This window comes from Bufo gargarizans, chromosome 1 (genome assembly GCF_014858855.1).
Source record: "Bufo gargarizans isolate SCDJY-AF-19 chromosome 1, ASM1485885v1, whole genome shotgun sequence".
In the NCBI taxonomy this organism is placed as follows: Eukaryota; Metazoa; Chordata; class Amphibia; order Anura; family Bufonidae; genus Bufo; species Bufo gargarizans.
This window is the reverse complement of record NC_058080.1, coordinates 679,067,790-679,092,177: the sequence shown is the minus strand read 5'-3', so window position 1 is coordinate 679,092,177 and position 24,388 is coordinate 679,067,790. Positions and strand designations below refer to the sequence as shown.

Genomic DNA, 24,388 nt, shown 5'->3' with positions numbered 1-24,388 from the left:
TATGTCATCATGAGAGACCCAGCACAGGAGGTTTCTTTGATGTTATTGCAGCTTCTTGCACTGTTCTAATGCCTCACAGGCTTGAGGCCTAGCGGCCTGAGGCTTGTAAAGTTGTATGGCCATCAGTGCGCCCCCCCTTGATGGGTAGCATGTCTAAGCAATTTTAATATCAGAGCACAATACAGGGGGACGTATAAGAGGATGGGACTACAACTCCCAGCATGTCCAAATCGTTATTATGTAATATCAGAGTACATTAAAGGAGACGAGGACTACAACTCCCAGCATATCCAGGTGTTGTAATGTACCCTGATATTACATAAGGGCCTGACATGTTGAGAGTTGTAGTCCTCTCCTCTTATACATCCTCTTATACAGCCTCTTGTAATGTACTCTGATATTACATAACAAGCTGGACATGCTGGGAGTTGTAATCCTCTCCTCATACCTCCTCTTGTTATGTACTCTAATAGTAAATAACAGGAGGTATAATAGGAGAGGACTACAACCCCCAGCATTTCCCTGGCTCTTACATTTAATCCATCCTTCACTTCTAGCCATGCATCGCTGGTCTTTTTCTTCATTGCTTTACTGCAATGCTGAGCTCCGCCTCCTGTTCTGGTCACATGATGATGAGGTCATCGCAGGTCCTTCATCCCCTTTTCAATGCTGAGCACCACCTCCTGCATGTGACATCATCGCAGGTCCTACAGCTCTAGTAGAAGGCGCTGCTGGTGTCCGGAGCTGTCAGCACTGTGGTAATTTTACCTTGGATTGTAAAGTGCAGCTGTTCAACTGTCCGCCCACTCGCTTTCACAGACGTTCAGCTGAACATCAGCACTGAAGCAGGGGGCCCCTTATACGATAGGGGTCCTGGGCAATTGCCCAGTTTGCCCTTCCCCCCCAACGCCGGCCCTTTCTGAAACTACAGGTACACTTTACATAATATGATATTTCCAGATTATACAATCCTTATAAGATGGTCTATGATGTATGACAATATAAGTTCTGTGTGTGTTACACCCGGTCTCTTATTCACTTAGTCACATATTTTCCATACTAAATAGTGGGGGCTTTACACAGAATGTCTTTATCTTGTTGTAGGACATGGCCTGTACTAACATTGTAAAGCCTTTTTCTAGGAGCGTCTATGTAGCTAAGTATTTCTCTTTTTAAGCTCATTGAAAATTTGCTGACGAGCTTGTATTTCACATAAAGCACATGAGGAAAGAGGTTTGTTTTGTTGTGAAACAAAGCTTTGTTGCAGTACTATTGTGTCATAGTATAGGATGACCTGCCCAACTCTTCCTTACTTTCAGGAACACTGGACGGCTGGTAAGCTGCACTGTCCATATTGCAGAACACGTCTCGGGGCCTTTAACTTTGTTCACAGCACCAAATGCTCCTGTGGCAGGCTTGCAGTCATACGTCTTTGTAAGAGCAAAATTGATGTGGACGTTGCTGTGAAAACACCATGCCAAGCTTCATCTGCCTCTAAAATTTCTACACATTTTGACAAGAAATTCAAAAAAGGGATGGCAGAACATCACAAGAGAAACTGGATCATGGACAGATATGTGGCTGGGACATTAGTGGATGCTCTGTGCCTTGAGGTGCCTAAACATGACAAGTACTTTGAGCCAAGTGGTGAAAGACCTTGCATCACCTTCAATGTTAAGAACTACAACTCAGTATTACAGGAACGAAAGGCAAACTGTAATAGAAATGTGCTTCATAGAAAATCGTATAGCTTAGACTGGGAGTCTACAGAAAAACTACCACTTAAGCCTCATATAAACATGAAATGGGCCTCTACTGTAAAGCAAAGATCATATGTTCCATTACTGAGTTCAGCCGCTGCTGGTTCTAATAAAACTAATCGTCATATGTTTGAAGCTCCACCAAGAACTGTAAAACTAAGTGCTAGAGAAACATTTAACCTCAGAGATGATCCTGGTGTTTCACGTCTTGAAAAAAGTACAGACCCTTCTTCATCTGAGGTGCCCATCACTCCTGTGAGAATAACACCTGGAGGAGAAAGTATCATGACCCCAGAGGTTCCTACTCAGATTATGCAGCCAACACTCCCCAACTCGACTTTCGTCAACCAACGCTTAAACAAGAGAGAAATTAACAGACTGAAGAACCTGAGAAGAAAGCAAAAGAAGCGAGATAAGTGGCTACTTGGGCAGAAACAGGTAAAGATGGTCTAGCCCTTAAACATACTGTATTGTTTATGACTAGTGTTGGGCGAGAATATTCAAATTTCCGAATTGAATATCGCCACTTTGAGAATTCGCGAAGATGTAGAATATAGTGCTATATATTCGTATTCTCAAATATTCTAGATTTCTTTTTCCATCAGTAACCTTCCTTCTTGCTTGTGGGCCAATGAGAAGGCTGCAATGTCTTTATCTGAGCTTAGCAACATCCCTAGGAACCAATAGGAATGTTGCCTACCCCTTACTATATAAGAACCTCCCAAAAGCCATTTTCTGTAGTTTTATGGAGTTCTGAGAGAGAGCAGTGTCATTGCTGTGCTCTGTGCTTTCCACTCATTGCATCAGATAGTTTGTTAGCTTATATATATATATATTACAGATAGTTAGTGGGAGATAGTCAGTGTAGGTTATATCCTGATATAGTGTAGCTGTTGCAGTGCAGTGTGTTAGGTAGTGTGATAGGTTCTGCTGCCCATACATACATGCTGCAGACATAGTGCTGTGATGTTACAAGTTCACAACAATACAAAGTGCACCAATCAGTAATATGTAGTCAGACCTGCTAAAATGTGAAGTTGCACGTATTGCGCAAAAATATGTGCATCATTAATTGCCTATTTGCGCAATAGCGAATATATTGGAGCACTCTATCTGCATATAAAGCTATTGTAATGTTCTGCCGTGCCAACCATTTTCTCCACTCTCGGGAAACTTCTAGCAGCTTGAAAAATGTAGCAACAGTGACCAACGCCTGTATTGCTCGCGCAATACATGCTTCTTACATTGACGATTTTCACAATTAAGAAAATAAATGCGAATTCGCGAATATATGATGAATATTCGCAAAATATTGCCAATTCGAATATTGCCCCTGCCGCTCATCGCTATTTGTGACATAGGGATGCAGCAAAAATGAACTTCGTATTTAACTATTTGGGGGTGATATTGCTTATACTCTTAAATATTAATTTGTCTTAAACCCCTTCTGAGATCTAATTCCCCCAAGGTAAAACTCACAGAATGGTAGCCCCACATTCAGTTGTTAGCTTAGCAGTTAGGCGATTAATGAAAATGTATTTGCTTAACCACTGTTTCAGTGAAGCACAATTCTGATTTTATCAGACTCTTGAAGTCAGTATTAGCTCCATCCCTACAGGTGGGGATAATATTGGGCCACATAAACGCTGCCTGAGCCTGCCACTGACTGAAGCAAGGCTCCCGCTATAAAGGCTGGGATCAGAGCTAACCCTTATCCTGGGCTCTTTACCCCGTAGATTCCACAATAAATAGTGACCAGGGTATCTGGGCAGTTTAAGAGAAGGATGGGACATCCCCTGCCTCATGGGCCCTTGCAAATGCAGGGTAGTTGGTGTAGATCCACTGTGTCACTGAAAATATTTGGCTTAGGACTACTACTGGTCTTTACCCTTTTACCCCCATACAGGGATCTGCTCTCCACTGCAGGAGATGCTACCTTTTGGTATAGTCAATAAGCATTTGTGTGTGGCACCAAAGGGGGAAGGCAGAATGAGGGGACAAACCAGGGTCAGAAAAGGCAGAATTTGTTCAGTCTGATATATAGGCTAAAGGTCGGGGCAGGAAGAACAGAGTCTGTACAGTAAACAGGCAATGGTCAGAGCAGGCAAATACGTACAATACAGTGAACAGGAAGAGGTCAGGCATGGAAGATCAGATGGCAAGAAGAGGATTTCAGGCAGGAAATGATAGGCCACATATGCCGCGTAAAGTGGACTAGTCTAGTACTTTTCCAGCGGCCATGCCAGCAGTGAAGGAGCAGAGAGATGCCATCAGGCACAGACCTCTGGTGTTATAGTTCCCCATAATGGTTTCATTGAAAACGACATCTTATCCCACAGAATTGCAGCCAACACGATTAGTTGCAGCCAACACGATTAGCAGCTGCTACAGAGAATATGTTGTATTGCATGGCGGTTGTTCAGATGAATTGCTGTCCATGTACAGTAATACAACTCGAGTATACCACTGTGACTTTTACATGGCAGCTCAGTATTCTGCCTCATAGAATACTGGGGTTACAGGCTAGCGATTTTGTAAGCATTAAGATAAAGGTAAAGGGATTACTGATGTAATAGTGAGGTATATCTGACATGCATATGCTAATACCTGCCAGTAGTGTTGCATTTGTTTATATGCGTTCTGTCTAAATACTGGTTTTACTGTATAATATGCTGCAGACACAAACAGGTTTCTGTCAGCTATGCATAATTACACCTATATTATATGTCTATATAGAGAGTGATGCTCCCATAGGCTTCCCCTATGTTGCTCAGAAGCTCTAGATTTAGTGGTGTTGCTATGTATATAAAGATATATGCCCAAATTTTATATATACAGGTCCTTCTCAAAAAATTAGCATATTGTGATAAAGTTCATTATTTTCTGTAATGTACTGATAAACATTAGACTTTCATATATTTTAGATTCATTACACACCAACTGAAGTAGTTCAAGTCTTTTATTGTTTTAATATTGATGATTTTGGCATACAGCTCATGAAAACCCAAATTTCCTATCTCAAAAAATTAGCATATTTAATCCGACCAATAAAAGAAAAGTGTTTTTAATACAAAAACAGTCAACCTTCAAATAATTATGTTCAGTTATGCACTCAATACTTGGTCGGGAATCCTTTTGCAGAAATCACTGCTTCAATGCGGCATGGCATGGAGGCAATCAGCCTGTGGCACTGCTGAGGTGTTATGGAGGCCCAGGATGCTTCGATAGCGGCCTCAAGCTCATCCAGAGTGTTGGGTCTTGCGTCTCTCAACTTTCTCCTCCCAATATCCCACAGATTCTCTATGGGGTTCAGGTCAGGAGAGTTGGCAGGCCAATTGAGCACAGTAATACCATGGTCAGTAAACCATTTACCAGTGGTTTTGGCACTGTGAGCAGGTGCCAGGTCGTGCTGAAAAATGAAATCTTCATCTCCATAAAGCTTTTCAGCAGATGGAAGCATGAAGTGCTCCAAAATCTCCTGATAGCTAGCTGCATTGACCCTGCCCTTGATAAAACACAGTGGACCAACACCAGCAGCTGACATGGCACCCTAGACCATCACTGACTGTGGGTACTTGACACTGGACTTCAGGCATTTTGGCATTTCCCTCTCCCCAGTCTTCCTCCAGACTCTGGCACCTTGATTTCCGAATGACATGCAACAGTCCAGTGCTGCTTCTCTGTAGCCCAGGTCAGGCGCTTCTGCCGCTGTTTCTGGTTCAAAAGTGGCTTGACCTGGGGAATGCGGCACCTGTAGCCCATTTCCTGCACACGCCTGTACACGGTGGCTCTGGATGTTTCTACTCCAGACTCAGTCCACTGCTTCCGCAGGTCCCCCAAGGTCTGGAATCGGTCCTTCTCCACAATCTTCCTCAGGGTCCGGTCACCTCTTCTCGTTGTGCAGCGTTTTCTGCCACACTTTTTCCTTCCCACAGACTTCCCACTGAGGTGCCTTGATACAGCACTCTGGGAACAGCCTATTCGTTCAGAAATTTCTTTCTGTGTCTTACCCTCTTGCTTGAGGGTGTCAATGATGTCCTTCTGGACAGCAGTCAGGTCGGCAGTCTTACCCATGATTGCGGTTTTGAGTAATGAACCAGGCTGGGAGTTTTTAAAAGCCTCAGGAATCTTTTGCAGGTGTTTAGAGTTAATTAGTTGATTCAGATGATTAGGTTAATAGCTTGTTTAGAGAACCTTTTCATGATATGCTAATTTTTTTAGATAGGAATTTTGGGTTTTCATGAGCTGTATGCCAAAATCATCAATATTAAAACAATAAAAGGCTTGAACTACTTCAGTTGGTGTGTAATGAATCTAAAATATATGAAAGTCTAATGTTTATCAGTACATTACAGTAAAATAATGAACTTTATCACAATATGCTAATTTTTTGAGAAGGACCTGTATATATATATATATATATATATATATATTATAATTATTTTTTTTTTATTATAATATATATATATATATATATATATATATATATACTGTGAGTTGTGAGGCAGTGACAGTCCTCATAGCTGCTAGGGGAGATTTATGGCAGGAATTTACATGTCTTCTCTGTCAGTCATCAGGTGTGAGGCAGCACCAGGTGCCACAATCAGTCTGGGATAAGACCCTAGCCCAGACTGTCAGTCAAGGGAGAGAGTCTTTGTGCAACAGAGTCCTGCTGGAGGCTCTGGAAGAGTGGCCTCAGCTGGGCTGGCTGGGGGGCCACAGGGCTAGGTGGTGGCCTGAACTTTGGGGACTCCGCAAGGTCAGGGAAACGACGGTCACAAGGTCAGAGTCGGCAGGACTGCTAGACCCATACCCCCAAAGGTACTGGAATTGTTACTACCTGAGAGGCTGGAAAAGCTGCATGTTATTGCCGTGTGTGAACGGAGGTTTTAAGTGAGCTAGGGATATTTTCTGTTTAGTTAGAGCCCAGATGGGCAAGGTGTTATTTTATGTTTTGTTGTTATGAAAATAAACCCCACATTTGGACCTGCAATCCGGCTGTTGTGGCGATAATTGTGAGAATGACCCCTGAAAAAGAGCTAATCCCTCACAATTGGTGGAGGATGCGGGCAAGCGTTTGTGCTGAAAAGGCAACGTGGTTGTTAGGGGCAATTAGATCACCGAAAGGAGCAGATGCTGTTCATGCTGTTCTGGACACTTTTTGCTGGGTTGCAAAGGAGTTGCTGTGTGGAGCTTAAAGGGGTTGTCCCACTTCATTAAATAGGTTTACATTAAATCATTGCCCCCCACTGAACATTTCTTCTAATACATGTCATTAAAAAAACATAGCATTCAGCCTAAAAACGCTCCTTTCACTCCCCTTTGTTTGTGCTGGTATCCCATGGATACGGCCGCATCTCGCCGGCTGCATCCATGCCGCACCTGCGCACTGGTAACTATTGCGATCCTACAGCCGGCCTCTCACTCACACTGTGAGCGCGCACGTCGCATAGTTCTGCGCATGCGCCCGATCATATCAATGTATTACTGTTTTCTTGTAGCAGGAGGGAGCGCACGGCGTCATAGCAACCGAGGACGCCATGCGCTCCCTCCTGCCGCCGGAATACAGTGATACTCTCTTATAGATCATAGCAGTGTATTACTGTTTTCCGGCAGCAGGAGGGAGCGCACGGCGTCATAGCAACCGAGGACGCCGTGCGCTCCCTCCTGCCGCCGGAATACAGTGATACACTGCTATGATCTATAAGAGATGATGACATGATGTGCTGCTAATAAACATTGAGTGCGCCCCCCCCAGTATAATAAACATTGAGTGCGCCCCCCCCCAGTATAATATACATTTAGTGCGCCCCCCCCAGTATAATAACATTGAGTGCGGCCCCCCCAGTATAATAAACATTGAGTGCGGCCCCCCCCCCCCAGTAGAATAAACATTGGTGGCGCAGTGGGAAGTGCCAATGAGGGTTAAAAAAATAAATAAAAAATTAACTCACCTCCACCAATTGATTGCGCAGCTGCCGGTCTCCTGTTCTTGCTTCAGGACCTGTGGTGATGTCACTGAGCTAATCACATGGACCATGGTGATTGATCATATGATGTACCATGTGATGACCAAAGTGATGTCACCACAGGTCCTTTGACAGGTCCTAAAGAAAGAACAGGAGACCGGCAGCTGCGCGATCAATTGGTGGAGGTGAGTTAATTTTTTATTTATTTTTTTAACCCTCATTGGCACTTCCCACTGCGCCACCAATGTTTATTATACTGGGGGGGGGGCCGCACTCAATGTTTATTATACTGGGGGGGCCGCACTCAATGTTTATTATACTGGGGGGGGCCGCACGCAATGTTTATTATACTGGGGGGGCCGCACTCAATGTTTATTATACTGGGGGGGCCGCACTCAATGTTTATTATACTGGGGTTGGCCGCACTCAATGTTTATTATACTGGGGGGGGCCGCACTCAATGTTTATTATACTGGGGGGGGCCGCACTCAATGTTTATTATACTGGGGGGGCCGCACTCAATGTCTATTATACTGGGGGGGGCCACACTCAATGTTTATTATACAGGGGGGGGCCGCACTCAATGTTTATTATACTGGGGGGGGGGGTCTCACATACATTGTCGGCTCCAGAAGGATGACTCATCCACATGAACGAGCACGCAAGGACTGAGCTCTCAGGGTGAGTCATGAGGAGGCGTGGCCGGCCTTCACTCAACTGCCGGAGCCAAACCAGGAAGTTATCAGGACATTTACTGCTGGTAAGATTGAAAAAGCAAAGTGGGACAACCCCTTTAAAGGGCCAGAAGCCTGGTGAGTGAGACTGACTTGTGAAAAAAAAAAATTTGGGGGGGGGGGGGGCTCTGGTCAAGTGGACTTGGTTGCCAAAATGTCTGTTACCGTGACTTTCATGACGGAATATGCCAGACGGTGGCAGCATATAAAACAGCGAGAAAACCTGGCCAAAGAGCTGGGTTATGGCTCAAGTGAAATGGTGTGCTTTGATGTAGAGCGGGAAGCTTTGAGGGCGCAATTGCAGTGGGCCCACGAGACAAATTCTCCAACACTTAGTGGACCCTTTGCAAAAGTCTAAGGTTTGGTTGCTGCAGTTGGTGTTCTGGAGACAAAGGTGTGTGCCGTTGGCAAGAGCAACCGTCGGGAAGACAAGAAGATGGAGAACAGTGCAGTTTTCTAGAGTTCCTATATTACCTGCGACTGTGCACAAAGTCCTAAAGGGCTGAAGTGACCGTCCAGGAAAAGTCGGGACTGCAGGCCATGCTGTTTCCGGTGGCAACGGTTGCAGTAAGGAGTCTTCCAGTGTTTGGGATACCAGGAACCAAGATAAATTACAGCTGGGTGAACCCAAGGGTGTGAACGGACAGGAAAGTGTGACAGTCCTCGAGGTGGATATGCAGTCTCAACAGTGTTCTATGGTCAATAAGGTAATGTCCCAGGTAGGGATTAATTCGTTAGTGCCCGTAGAGGTCAGCGTTAATAATGACACGAGCGGCATAGGTGACATATGTGCTGTGACCATTAGCAACTCCAAGAGGGAAGCTACCAGGTCGAAGTCTTGCGAAGTTGAGGTGGTTACTAGTAGTGACCAGATGACAGTTGTATCTGACATGACGAGAGTTAAGTGGGGAGACTTCAACCTAATGTCTGAGACCCATACCCAGGCCGTGGCAAAGGACCTGACATGTCGGTACAGCTGCAATCAGGAAAATGACTTCTCCCTCTCTACACGGTCCCTAGATATAATAAAGAAAAGACTACCTGTCTTCACAGAGTCACCGAAGAAGGCTGCAGAGGGGTCAAGGAAGGAAACCCCAAAATAAATTAGTGAGCTGAAGGGTCTATGGCCTGATATCCAGGTGAAGAGCAAAGGCTCCAAAGAAATACAGAAAACTACGGTAGACACTGTGGGGTTTTGCTCTAGTAGACAGGCTAGTGGACACAGTATAGAGGCAATCACAAAGTTTTTAACTTAAACAGTTTGGTGTTTATTCACACATAAGGAAAAACAAGATAACCGTTCTTAGTCTTGGTGTTTTTCACACCATGCAATGTCCATAGAAAAAAATCTTCACCTGGTTAGCAGTTTTCCATCTGCAGTCCACAGCAGGCTTTAGGGGTCTGTTTCCCGGCATGCGGCTCTCAGCCCTTTAGCACGGCACAAATTCACAGGTCCCAAAACACAGAGACTCCCCAGCTTCTCTGTCAGATGGAGGAAAAACCACACCCAGCTGAGACTGCTGGCTGGGTTTTATATAGGCCAAAAAAGACCCGGCCTGGAGCATGGGGAGCAGCCACCCACCCAGCACTTTGGCTACTCCCAGTAAGAGCCGGCCCGGATCGGCTCTACAACCATACTAACAACAAAACAGTGTCAGTCAGCACAAGCTGCTGCTGACACTTTAAACTACCGGCTCTTACCTCATCGAGGCCAGGAATCTCGGTGACACATACTTTCCATCAATGACGGCCCCTTGTGCCTTCCTACATACCTCCCCCATCTGCGTTTCCCTGTAGCCTGCCTGCCCTATGATCCACGGAAAACTTGAAGTTTTGTAAAGATATTAACCTTCTAGTGACCCGAGCATTCCTTTCTTTGGCTTGGCTCGTCCACTTGAGAGGGGAGTGTTCGGTCACCAGAGAGAACTTTCTCCCCAACAGATAATAGCGAAGAGACTCGAGTGCCCACTTGATGGCCAGGCACTCTCTCTCCACTATACTGTACCTAGTCTCGGCTGGGGTAAGTTTGCGGCCCAGGAAAACAACAGGATGTTCCTCCCCACTGATGTCCTGAGAGAGTACAGCTCTGAGTCCTACTTCAGAGGCATCGGTCTGTACCACAAACTCCCTCTTTAAGTCAGGTGTCACCAATACTGGGGACCCACACAGGGCAGACTTCAAAGCGGAGAAAGCCTTTTCCGCCTGCTCATTCCACTGAACCGTCACTGACTCGCATCCCTTCAAAAGGCATATGCGGCGACTGTAGCAAAATTGGGGACAAACCTCATATAGTACAGTACCATACCCAGGAATGACTTTACTTGCCGAGTAGTGACAGGTCGGGGGCCGATTCCTAATTGCCTCAATTTTGTTCACCTGAAGTTCAATAATTCCGCACCCATTTACATACCCCAGGTACTTGGTCTCTTCTAACCCGATTGCGCACTTTTTTGGGTTAGCGGTTAAGCCAGCCTTCCTAAGGGAGTCCACTACAGCCTGTACTTTAGGTAGGTGACTTTCCCAGTCGGTGCTGTGGATAATGATATCGTCCAGGTACGCTGAAGCGTACAGACGATGTGGAAGTGACCGAAGGAGCGGCTACCGAAGTGGAAAAAAACACTAAAAGAAGCAGAGGTCTCTGAAACTGGCGCCAAAGAGGGGGAAACCACTGCTGTAAAGAAGGAAGAAGTGAATTGGAGGCATATAAAAGAAACAAGCGGTGATAAGCCTGCCCCGCATGGCAAAGGAGAAAGGTCAGGACACGACTATGACTTGGAACAGTTCGGTCAAGAGTTGCAGCAGTCCAAGAAAGGACATGAGAAGCATGTGCAGAGCCAAAAAATCTAAAAAGAGAGCCTGACGGTCATATAAACATGAAGTTTTTGGGACTTGTGAGGCAGTGACAGGCCTCATAACTGCTAGGGGAAATTTATGGACGGAAATTCTGTGTCTTCCCTGTCAGTCATCAGGTGTGAGGCAGCACCAGGTGCCACAATCAGTCTGGGATAAGAGCCTAGCCAAGACTGTCAGTCAAGGGAGAGAGTCTTTGTGCAACAGAGTCCTGCTGGAGGCTCTGGAAGAGTTGTCTCAGCCGAGCTGGATGGGGGGCCACGGGGCTAGGTGTTGGCCTGAATTTCGGGGGACTCTACGAGGTCGGGGAAATGACGGTCACATGGTCAGAGTCGGCAGGACTGCTAGACCCATACCCCCAAAGGTACTGGACTTGTTACTACCTGAGAGGCTGGAAAAGCCACATGTTGTTGCCGTGTGTGAATGGCCTTTATAGTGGTGTAGAACACTGTGCCTTGTAGTAATACACATAGGGAGTCTGCTTTGGTAGTGAAATAATACTGCGAGTCCGTAGGCATTGCTCTTAGAATCACAGCTTTTTTGGGTGGTCACGGTGCCAAAACTGACCAAATAACTCAAGTATCAACTCTGCCTTACAGGTAGATGTTGGCGTCAAGAAGAAGTGCACTTCTTTTACACCATCGTCAGCTGATTCCACATAGATGACTACAGAACATGTTCTATTAAACGCTTATACAAGTAGAGCCCCCCGACAGAGTGGAGAGGGTGTCAGCAGTCAGTTTGTGTTGACGTCACTGATTATTTTGCCCTTCCTATGATCCGTCAGAACAATAACCCAGAAAAAACTGATCCTGTCTGTGGAGCATACGCCTTCACTCTGTCAGCATTTGCTCAATAATCCTTTAGTATTGCTAAAGGCAAAAACAAACCGGAGTGGATCTAAAGCAGAGATGACACATGAATGTAATATTTGTCTTCTGCGTTTTGTACCCACTCCTGCTTTTGGCTATCAAATCATAAGCCAATTCTGATGGGACCATACAGGCCTTTAAAGCTTCTACACAGACAGAATCCGTTATGCGTCTGTCACGAGGGTGTCAAGAGCCACGTCTGACTCCGTTATACCTGGGGTCAGGAAGTCGCAGCGGGTGGCTGCGCGCTCTATGTCTAAAGATCACGTTGTTTCTTAGTGATTGTTTTCTGTGTTTGCCTTGCAATCCTTTTTGTCTCACTCAGGGATCCGTAGCTTCTCCTCCTCAGCTGTTTCTTGTCTGCCACTCCCAACCTCCTTATATTCTCCTCTCACACTTCTCTAGTTGCCAGTTATAGAGCTTCCTGCCTGGACATCTATACTGACCCACTGGAGCTGTGAATCCTGGTTGTTGTTCCAGAGTGCTACCCTCCGGATCCCTGTTGGGCTTTTTGTTGTCTCCTGTTGTCGCCCACCTGGGATTATATGTTTAGTCTGTATTGTCTGTCCTCCCCTTGGTGTTTTCCTTTAGAGCTAGTGGTGCGGACTAGTGTTCCCACCGCCCTGTTCACTATCTAGGGCTCATCTTAGGGAAAGCCAGGGTTTTAGGCACGTGATCGGCGTACGGGTGAGGAACCCGTCTAGGGACGTCAGGGCAGCCAGGTGCCAGCCGCAAGGTGAGTCAGGGGTCACCACCTTCCCTCTCACTTGGGCAGGGCCTTCCTCTTTCCCTCCCTCTGTGTCACGTATGTGATAGTCACGCCGATCGTGATAGCGTCTCATTTTTCCTTCCTTCTGACAGATCAGAAGAAGTGGCAATTAAATAATGATGTCAGCCAGGCCGAAAGCCAAAATAGTGGACCCGTTATGAAGTGAGGAGGGTGGGAACAGCATGAGAAGTCTACAGATTGTACCTATGACATAGTGGTGAGGTGAAAGCAGCATGAGGAGACCGAAGAGTGGTCCAATGACAGGGTCTGTAGGTGGCGGCAGCATGAGGAGAGCACAGAGCGGCACAATGACAGAGTCTGGAGGTGGCGGCAGCATGAGTAGGCCAAAGAGTGACACAATAACAGAGTCTTTAGGTAGCGGCAGCAGCAGCATTAGGAGTAGGTCACAGAGTGGCACAAATGACCGAATCTGGAGGCGGCGGCAGCAGCATCAGGAGGAGGCCACAGAGTGGCACAATGACAGAGTCTGAAGGTGGCGGCAGCATCAGGAGGCCACAGAGTGTCAAGGTGACATACTGTGGAGGTTGGTGGCAATACCAGTACTCGCTAAAGATGGTGGGTGAAAAAAATGTTTTCCACCGAAATAATTCACAAAAGATTTGACCACATATAAGTGCTGCACTTAACACTGAATACAATTTTTTTTTTCCACCCAAATAAGTTACAAAAGATTTTACCACATATAACTGCAGCGATGAATGCTGAATGAAATTAGTTTTTCCACCGAAATAATTCACAAAAGTTTTTAACACATATAAGTGCAGCGCTGAACGCTGAATAAATTTTCTTTTTCCACCAAAATGCTTCAATAAAGATTTTACCACATATAACGGAGCAAGGAGATGGAAACGGTCTTCGGATTCCCCCCGCACTATACGGCCGTCTCAGAAATTAACCGCTGCTCCTGGGAAGGTCGTGGAGTGTCCTGGTCATCCGGCATCTATTCACTCCGCTGAAGGATTATTTTGAAAGTGTGTATAAGCCACACAGGGCCCCCACGCTGCAGATTTATCATGGAGATATCCTGGAGATTTATCCGTATATAACCATATCCCTGACCGCTGAATAAATTTAGTTTTTCGACCGAAATACTTAAAAAAAAGTTTTTACCACATATAACCGCCGCACTGACTGACTGCTTCAGCCGCTACTTCCGTGAACCCCTGCACCACTACTTCCCGGGTAGGTAGGCTGTTGCGAAGCAGGTGCTCTACCCCGGGCACATTTGGCTCCCGACCTCCCACTGCTGCCACCCTGCTGAATCCCAGCCATGCTTTCAACACATATTACCGCCAACGTGAACTGAGAATGTATTTTTCTGTTTGTACTGAAATAGGCCACTAAACACTTTCAAGGCATATAACCTCCGCCAGCATGATCTGAGAATGTATTTTTCTTTTTGTACTGAAATACAAAATAACACATATAACCGCCGCACTGACTGACTGCTACCACCGCTACTTCCGTGAACCCCTGCACCACTACTTCCCGGGTAGTTAGGCTGCTGCAAAGCAGGTGCTCTACCCCGGGCACGTTTGGCTCCCGACCTCCCACTGCTGCCACCCTGCTGACTCCCAGCCATGCTTTCAACACATATAACCACCAACGTGAACTGAGAATATATTTTTCTTTTCGTACTGAAATAGGCCAGTAAATGCTTTCAGCAGAAATAAATGCACCAGTGAAATGTGTATATATTTTTCTTTTTTTACTGAAATAGGCCACTGAATGCTTTTGCAAAGAAATAACTGGAGAGGTAAACTGAGCATATATTTTTCTTGTTGGACTGAAATGGGCCACTATACTCTTTCACCAGAATTAACTGCAGAAATGCTCTAAGAATATATTTTTCTTGTAGTACTGAAATACGCCCCTATACGCTTTCACCAGAATTAACTGCAACAGTGCAGTGCGTGTATATTTTTGATGGTTGGACTGAAATATGCCCCTATACGCTTACACCAGAAATAACTGCAACAGTGCAGTGTGTATATATATATATATATATATATATATATTTTTTTTTTTTTTTTTTTACTGAAATATGCCCCTATACGCTTTCACCAGAAATAACTGCAACAGTGCAGTGTGTATATATTTTTCTTATTTTACTGAAATACGCCCCTATACGCTTTCACCAGAAATAACTGCAACAGTGCAGTGCGTATATATTTTTGTTGTTGTACTGAAATACACCCCTATACGATTTCACCAGAAATAACTGCAGAAGTGATGCGTAAATATTTTTCTTGTCGTACTGAATAAGATATTAAGATATAAGCCACAAAAGGCTTTTCAACATAACACTTGCAGCCTAATAACAAAAAGCTGGAATGACAAAGCTATCTAATGACTATTTGGATCCCCAAATATTAGTTCCCTGCACTTGTAAATCGCTTTCCTATCAATGTCCCTAGCGCCTTCTGACATCTTTCCCTGCACTAAGATGCTGTGAAATGATTCCTCCCTATCCTTTCCCTGCACTTATAAATCCTTTTTTAAGTTTTTTTTTTAAACAGGTTTTTCCAATTGCTGTCCCTTGCTCCTTCACTCGTCTGTCCCTGTACTCTGAACGCTGGAAAATGGCAGAATCTAAAATGGCTGCCGTATTTATAGGGCTGATTGGCTGGATGCAGGCATGTCAATCTGGGTGATCCCGCCTTCCGAGAGTTCCTTGCTCCATGTCCTCATTTCTCAGACGTGTAGCCGCCATTTTAGGAAAATTCTTATTCGTTACCATGAAGCGCGAGTTGCGAATCAAATTTTTCCTGAAATTCGGATCGAATTCCCCTTTGTCAGATTCGATTAGCTCATCTCTCATTACCACTACATAGCGACTGAATGTCTCCATACTTATATTCAATATAAATCAATGTACTAGGAACAAACTTACCACAATAGAGTGAACATATAGTGGCAGATAATAGTTCTACACAAGCACTGTGAACACTATACAGTACAGTTATATCCAGGGACTTATTGCAAGAGACATCTCTTTCATTGTAATCATTCACTTTCCTTTTTCTTCTCCATCTGGCCCACATTGCCATGGACAATTTCTCAGCTATGACGTGCAGAGTGTAAAGCAAAGACATCTTTGGCTCCTTGCTTTTTCAGCATTCTCAGTAGTTATATCCCTGTTTATGCCACCATGCATTACTAATTTCCCACTTTGTGTCCCCATATGTGCACCCATGCAATAGTAAAGCCCTCCTTTGTATCTCCATACAGTTGGAATGTCCCTTTAATGTCCCCCTTTGCACTTCCATACAATAGTAATGTTTGCCTTTGTGCCCCAACAGTAATGCCTACTTTGTGTCCCCATATAGTAGTAATGTTGTACTTTGTACCTTCATACAGTAGTAATGTCTGCATTTGTGCAAGATACAGTAGTAATGTCTGACCTTGTCCCCCAACAGTAATCTTCACTTTGTGCCCCTTATTTTATTTATATCTTATAGTATGCCTTATTAGGATAGTGTCACCCCACTGTGCCCGACTAATGCCCCAACTATGCTGTATTAAACTAGTAATTACCTTCACTGTGGCCTATTAAAATAGTAAAGTCCACCACTCTGTAGTAATGTACCCCACTGTGCCCCCTTTGCACCAAAAAAAATGAATAAAATGAAACATACTTAACCCAGCTCCAATTATGAGCGGCCATCTTTCCCCTCCTTGCTCTGAACTATGCAGTGACATCATCACCAGACCTGATGTCTTCTACATCCTGTCAACCTCCTGGGAGCAAAACCTTTGGATATCTGCTAGTCCACAAGCTTCAAGTGGTTGTCCAGGCTCAATGCTGAACCCAGACATATCCCCTCCTTCACCCCAGCAGCCCTCTGAGATGAGCATGTCATGCTCTCCTTTGCCCTGTGCTGCATCACGCAGGGCAAGGCCTTTTAACAACGATCCGGTGATGTCCGCCCCCTTAGTGCTGGTGACGTCACCGGTAACACTGCTAAGCGGAAGCCTCCTCCTAGCAGTGTTAAAATGTAGACAAAAAAGGGAGAGCATTAAAGCATAAAATGCTCATCTCAGAGAGGCTGCCTGGGTTAAAAAGGGGATGTCCGGGTTCAGCTCTGAACCCGGACAACCCCTTTAAAGCAGGCTGTGGCTCGGAAGACCAAGTAGTGGAGCAGGGAGCCAAAGGCCTTCTGCTCCACCATAGTTTTTTTACTGCATCCGCATCTTGGAATGCAGCTACAGTTGAAAGGAGTCCCTATCCTTGGATCTTTCATGGTCCCCTTCCACTTCGATCGCTGTCACACCCCTTTGTGACCGTGATCATTATGCCACTAAAAAATAGAGGTGACAGGTTTGCTTTAAGGATGCTGTCTTCTCTAGTTAAAGGAGTATTCCCATCTCATAAAGTAATACCATAGCACTATGATATGTTATCACTTTATGATTACTGGAGGCAGGGCCGCCATCAGCGGGGTACAGCTGATACCCCAGTAAGGGGCCAGACTCCGGGGGGGGCCCGGCTGATCCCGAGCCTTTTTTTTTTTTTTTGTGAGTCAATCAGTGAGTGATAGGCCGCCTTTAAATCAGCGCTCATCTCTTTGCGATCTTACACTCGGCTCCGGTAGCAGGCAGTGCGGGCGGCGCTCACTCACTGACGTCACGTGCCTGCTCTCTCCACTAGGCGGCGCAGGCACGTGACGTCAGTAAGTGAGCCCGCACTGCCTGTTACTGGAGGGAGCTGAATGTAAGGTAATAAAGAGATGAGCGCTGATTTAAAGTTTAAGTTACTGCAGGATACGGATTATCGTTTATAAATGTATACTCCTGTGAGCGGCGGGGAGGGGGATCTGTGGATGGCACTGTTATGGAGGGGGATCTGTGGATGACACTTATGGGGGGAATCTGTGGATAACACTATCATTGAGGGGGATCTGTGGATGACACTGTCATGAGGTGGATCTGTGGATGACACATATAGCATAGGATGCTATATACGATATGTGTCAACCACAGGTCCACCCCCATAAGTGTCATCCACAGATCCCCCTCCATAACAGTGTCATCCACAGATCCCCCTCCATAACAGTGTCATCCACAGATCCCCCTCTATAACAGTGTCATCCACAGATCCCCTCCATAACAGTGTCATCCACAGATCCCCCATAATAGTGTCATCCACAGATCCCCCCAAAAAAAGTTTCATCCACATATCCCCCATAAGTGTCATCCACAGATCCGAACCCTCAAACTGATTTTAAAATTGAGAGATTAGCCAACATTTCCTACGGTGTAGGACATGTCTGAGCCTGGGCACCGCGACAAGGTTTCTCAAGTAGCCCGGGACCATATCAGCTAGTCTTGAGTGGGACTCGCAGACTCCTCCCTCCTCCCATTGCAAGCATGGTTACATGCTGGAGATAACTGGTGAGTTGTTTTTGAGTCGGCCTCATGCTCCTGTAATTTGCCCACTGGCTCCTGGTATTGCCCATACGGCTCAGGTAGGAGAGTATTGGGTCCCGGGCTACTTGAGAAACCTTGGCGCGGTGCCCGGGCTCAGACATGTCCTACACCGTAGGACATGTTGGCTAACCTCTCAAGTTAGTAAGACCGCAGAGTGCACCTGTCTTTGCTAGTTATTTTGTTATATTGTTATATTGATTATCACATCCACATAATTGCTATCTTGTGTAGGATGTCTATTGTGGTATTTGTGGTTTGCTGCGGGCATCCTCCACCGTATGCATTTTTGCTGGGGATCGTCATTAGCAACGGGCCACAAGTGCAGGATTTGCTCCCCTATATGTATGCACAACTGCATGTGGGTTTGAGCACCTCCTGCTAATACCACACCATTCTTTTCAGTTCATCCACAGATCCCCCATAACAGTGCCATCCACAGATCCCCCATAACAGTGTCATCCACAGATACTTCATAACAGTGTCATCTACAGACCCCCCATAACAGTGACTGGAGCAGACCTGCTGATAAACACACCTAGGCCACCACCAGTCAAGGTAAAAACTTACAGCTGTCAATAATGTAATGTAGGTCATGTAATGTTTTGAGACCAAAATGGCCCAGATGACCACCAAGAATATGTAGAATATCTAAAATTAACTGGTCAAGTAAAATGTTGCATGAAACAATCATCAGGTGGCTGACAAAAAAGGGGCGGGCCAAAGGGCTGAGTCAAGGGGGCGGCAAAATTAGCTTTCGCCTAGGGTGGCAAAAATCCTTCCACCGGTCCTGTTCGCGTGCTGCCGTCTGCCAGTCAAGTTTGCAGGCGCGGCGGCGGGAAGTGGAAGCCTTAGCCAGAACTAGGAGAGGCGAGACCAAAGACCAGAGTCCACAGACTGGAGCGCAGACTGGGGTGGGTCCTTGGGGGTAGAGAGGGGGCTGGGAGGAGTAGTTAGGACACATTCTAAAGAGGCGGAGTAGAAGCGGGCCATGGAGGAGGGGGGCCCAGGCCTTGAGCTGTGTAAGGGGCCCCAAAATTTCATATGGCAGCCCTGACTGGGGGGCTGACCTATGAGAACCCCACCGATCCTTAGCATAAAGGAATCAGTACTGTACTCCCTTTTGCAGTTTATCGCGTTGGTGACCAAGTGGTTGACCAGGAGAACAGCTGTATAGGGGCAGTCTATATCAAGAAAACCTTTCAAAGGCTCTGTACATCTTTGGGACATCTTTTTTAATTTTTTATCATTGTCTACTCAGTTTGGGCTAAAATCATTTTTTCATATTGGTCATTAATAAAAATCCTTAACAGTTTTTCATCTAAAGCTTTTATTTTATTACCTCTGTAGACTGTTCTTTAAGAATTACAGTGAATCTGCCGCTCATCAGAGAGCTGTAGTCTGTAGTCCTTATCTGTACTTTTCTAACAGCTCCTAAGTTAGCATATCAAAGGCAGGCAGGGCACATTGTAAAAGTAGTTGGACAACATGCTCGTGGCCAACAGAGTGGGAAGATATTTGGGTGGTCACAAGGTGGAGTCCATGGTGGGGGGCTAGGACACAGGAAGATATATGCTATGAGAAACTGGGAAGTCGCTCTCTTCTCTTCCTGCCAGCCCTTTGACCAACAACACTCCAGGAACAAGCAAAGTTATATGTCTGGTTATATGTTTGTGCATATAAGTAAAATATCCCAGCAGACTTTATATGTGTACATATAGATATTTGTAGTCTGTGATTGTATTCCATTATACCTGTTTACAGACCAGTAGAGTATATATGCTGTTTATGCATGAGTCTCTATATGTACAGGTACTAATGGTCAGGTACTGGATATGAGTTGGTTAGAAGAGTAGATCCAGTAGACTGTATATTTGTGGACTCTGGATATACTTTATATACATACACATTATTAGCCACATTGCTTAGCATCCAGGGAGGGCAGGAACAGAGGCAGCTGTGTATGGTGGTGTCCTCTATGTATTGTGTTATTTGTAGTGTCTGTATCTTTATGTAATGTCCATTGCTTTGTCATCTCTATGTTATCAGTAAACTATTTTTATATATAGGTATCTGCGAGGGTTGTATGTTGTGCTCCTGGGGTATATGATGGAATGGAGGCAGTGGCGTTGCGAGGGGGTGCATCAGGTGACACCAGTCTGATGGGGTGAGTGACGTCACCCACCGGACCCAACACCCCTAGCACCCCCCCCCCCGGTAAGCGATCTGAATGCTAGCAAACACCCCCCCCCCCCATGTCGGCGATTTGTCTACTAGCAGTCCTGAACAACCCCCCCATCGTCGATCTGTCTGCTTATCCCCACCCCCACATCAGAGTTCTGTTTACTATAAACCCCCCCCCCCCCCCCCATGTTACCGCTTGGGTCGGTTGGCAGGCTCAGTGAAGGACGTGAAGGGACATCAGCGGCGCGGCGGCAGCAGGCCAGAGCTTGATGGACGTCTCCTACGTGACTCGTCTACACAGGTCAGAACACGATGACCACACGAAGAAGCGGTCACCAGAAGAAATTGAACAGCATTTGGTGTCTCGGTCAGCCAGCCAGTGAAAGTGGGGTGCACCTGACGTAGGTGAGCTTCTGCCAGCAAGGGCTCTAAGCTTTGGGGGGGTCTGCTCAGCTAACGGATGCCCCCCTACAGCAGTAGCACCCCCATCATCGACCAGCAACCACCCCCCCAGAATAGGTCCCAGTACAGATCCCTGAGGTCCCCACTGGTAAAGACCTTGCTCTGAATATACCCCATTGACAGCAACCCTCTGTTGTCTGTCACTCACTGAGCCACTGCCTAATCCACTCAACAATATGGGAGTCCAAGTTCAATCAAAAGCAAAAAAATATATACCATGACCTTTCCAGTATTACCATAACAAAAATTGCATGCTGATGCCACAAAGTTAAACCAATGGATGGTATTATATGGTTTATCTATACTGTTAGCAACATATGAGAAGCACAAGATACAAATTATATGTTTTCATTCTGTCCTCTTTTTTTCAATTGGGTTTCAGAAAGCAAAGTCTGAATTGCTAAGGGAATATTCCACCATGCCACATGGAATGCATAAGTCAAAGAGGCCAAGTGGATACCAGCAAAGGAGAACAAAAGAGGCAAAACTAAATTAATCAAATCCCTTGCTGGATCCATGCTCAAGTATGTCAAAAGACCAGAAGATGGCCAGGGTTCATCAAAAGACACTGCACCAATTGACCAAGCTGATTCTTCTGATGCTTTTACTAGAAAGCTTTCTGCAGAGGAGCAAGAAGTGGAAATGGCAGAATCTGAAGAAGAGCAAGGAGGGGAAACTTTATCAGATTTTCACTGCAAACAAATGGAGTGCTAAATATCTTTACACTTAAAAATATATTTTTATTTAAAGAGGACATTTCACCGATTATGACACTTTGAACTAAGAATACAGACATGGAGAGCCGCGCTCGGGGATCTCACTGCACTTACTATTATCCCTGGGCGCCGCTCCGTTCTCCTGCTATGCCCTCCAGTATCTCCGGCCACTAAGTTATAGTAGGCGGAGTCTGCCCTTGTTCTTCTATAGCGCTGGCCAATCGCATTGCAGGCTGTGAGCTCTGCGCTGCAATTGGCCAGCGCTAGAGCAGAACAAGGGCAGACTCCGCCTACCATAACTTAGTGACTGAAATCTCCGCCTACTATAACTTAGTGGCTGGAGATACCGGAGGGCATAGCTCTCCATGTCTGTATTCTTAGTTCACAGTGTCATAATCGGTGAAAGGTCCTCTTTAATACAATGTAAAAAGAACTATCATTACATGATATAATACAATAGTAGGGAATAACAGCCCCCCCCCCTCAACCTCTCTCAAACCATAAATAGGAAAATAGGAGGAAAGAGCCGTGCCAATATTGATCATGAATCTGCATAGGAAAATGCCTACAGTTGTGTAATCTGATGCATCCAGCATACAATAATATGTACTGGGCCAACCTAATGCCGCTCTGATATGAGACACAGCTCCAACCTAAATTCATATACTTAAACTCTAACAAATATACAGCCAGGTCCATAAATATTGGGACATTGACACAATTCTAACATTTTTGGCTCTATAAACCACCAAAATGGATTTGAAATGAAACGAACAAGATGTGCTTTAACTGCAGACTGTCAGCTTTAATTTGAGGGTATTTACATCCAAATTAGGTGAACGGTGTAGGAATTACAACAGTTTGCATATGTGCCTCCCACTTGTTAAGGGACTAAAAGTAATGGGACAGAATAATAATTATAAATCAAACTTTCACTTTTTAATACTTGGTTGCAAATCCTTTGCAGTCAATTACAGCCTGAAGTCTGGAACGCACAGACATCACCAGATGCTGGGTTTCATCCCTGGTGATGCTCTGCCAGGGCTCTTCTGCAACTGTCTTCAGTTCCTGCTTGTTCTTGGGGCATTTTGCCTTCAGCTTTGTCTTCAGCAAGTGAAATGCATGCTCAATTTGATTCAGGTCAGGTGATTGACTTGGCCGTTGCATAACATTCCACTTCTTTCCCTTAAAAAACTCTTTGATTGCTTTTTCAGTATGCTTTGGGTCATTGTTCATCTGCACTGTGAAGCACTGTCCAATGAGTTCAGAAGCATTTGGCTGAATATGAGCAGATAATATTACCCAAAACACTTCAGAATTCATCCTGCTGCTTTTCTCAGCAGTCACATCATCAATAAATACAAGAGAACCAGTTCCATTGGCAGCCATATATGCCCACACCATGACACTACCACCACCATGCTTCACTGATGAGGTGGTATGCTTAGGATCATGAGCAGTTCCTTTCCTTCTCCATACTCTTCTCTTCCCAGCACTCTGGAACAAGTAGATCTTGGTCTCATCTGTCCATAGGATGTTGTTCCAGAACTGTCAAGGCTTTTTTAGATGTCGTTTGGCAAAATCTAATCTGGCCTTCCTGTTTTTGAGACTCACCAATGGTTTACATCTTGTGGTGAACCCTCTGTATTCACTCTGGTGAAGTCTTCTCTTGATTGTTGACTTTGACACACATACACCTACCTCCTGGAGAGTGTTCTTGAACTGACCAACTGTTGTGAAGGGTGTTTTCTTCACCAGGGAAAGAATTCTTCAGTCATCCACCACAGTTGTTTTCCGTGGTCTTTCGGGTGTTTTGGTGTTGCTGAGCTCACCGGTGCATTCCTTCTTTTTAAGAATGCTCCAAACAGTTGTTTTGGCCATGCCTAATGTTTTTGCTATCTCTCTGATGGGTTTGTTTTGTTTTTTCAGCCTAATGATGGCTTGCTTCACTGATAGTGACAGCTCTTTGGATCTCATCTTTAGAGTTGACAGCAACCGATTCCAAATGTAAATGGCACACTTTAAATGAACTATGGACCTTTTATCTGCTTATTGTAATTGGGATAATGAGGGAATAACACACACCAGGCCATGGAACAGCTGAGAAGCCAATTGTCCCATTACTTTTGGTTCCTTAACAAGTGGGAGGCACATATGCAAACTGTTTTAATTCCTACATGTTCACCTGATTTGGATGTAAATACCCTCAAATTAAAGCTGACAGTCTGCAGTTAAATCACATCTTGTTTGTTTCATTTCAAATCCATTGAGGTGGTGTATAGAGCCAAAATTGTTAGAATTGTGTCGATGTCCCAATATTTATGGACCTTACTGTATAAGGTAACCATACCTATTGGGAGATGAGAGGTTCAGTGGCGCTCCTCGACGCGCGTTTTTTATGTTCAATTGCTTCCTCAGGAGGAGGACTCAATATTGGCACGGCTCTTTCCTCCTATTTATTGTTTGAGGGAGGTTGAGAGGGTGGGGGTGCGACTGTTATTCCCTACTATTGTATTATATAATGTCATGATAGCTCTTTTTATATTGCATTAAATTAAAATATATATTTTTAATAATAAAGGTATTTTGTACTCCATTAGTTTGCAGTGAATGTTGGTATATTG

General features: G+C 45.2%; 1 protein-coding gene across 2 annotated transcripts in view; it reads left to right on the top strand.

Annotated features, from left to right (window-relative positions):
* The window catches only part of RNF180 (ring finger protein 180), a 166,989-nt gene that overhangs the window by 64,220 nt on the left and 78,381 nt on the right, over positions 1-24,388 (top strand). For both annotated transcript variants that reach the window (XM_044292368.1, XM_044292357.1), the window contains exon 4: positions 1,320-2,198. In XM_044292368.1, coding sequence (XP_044148303.1) covers positions 1,320-2,198 — 879 coding nt within the window. The remainder of the gene's footprint in view (positions 1-1,319; positions 2,199-24,388) is intronic.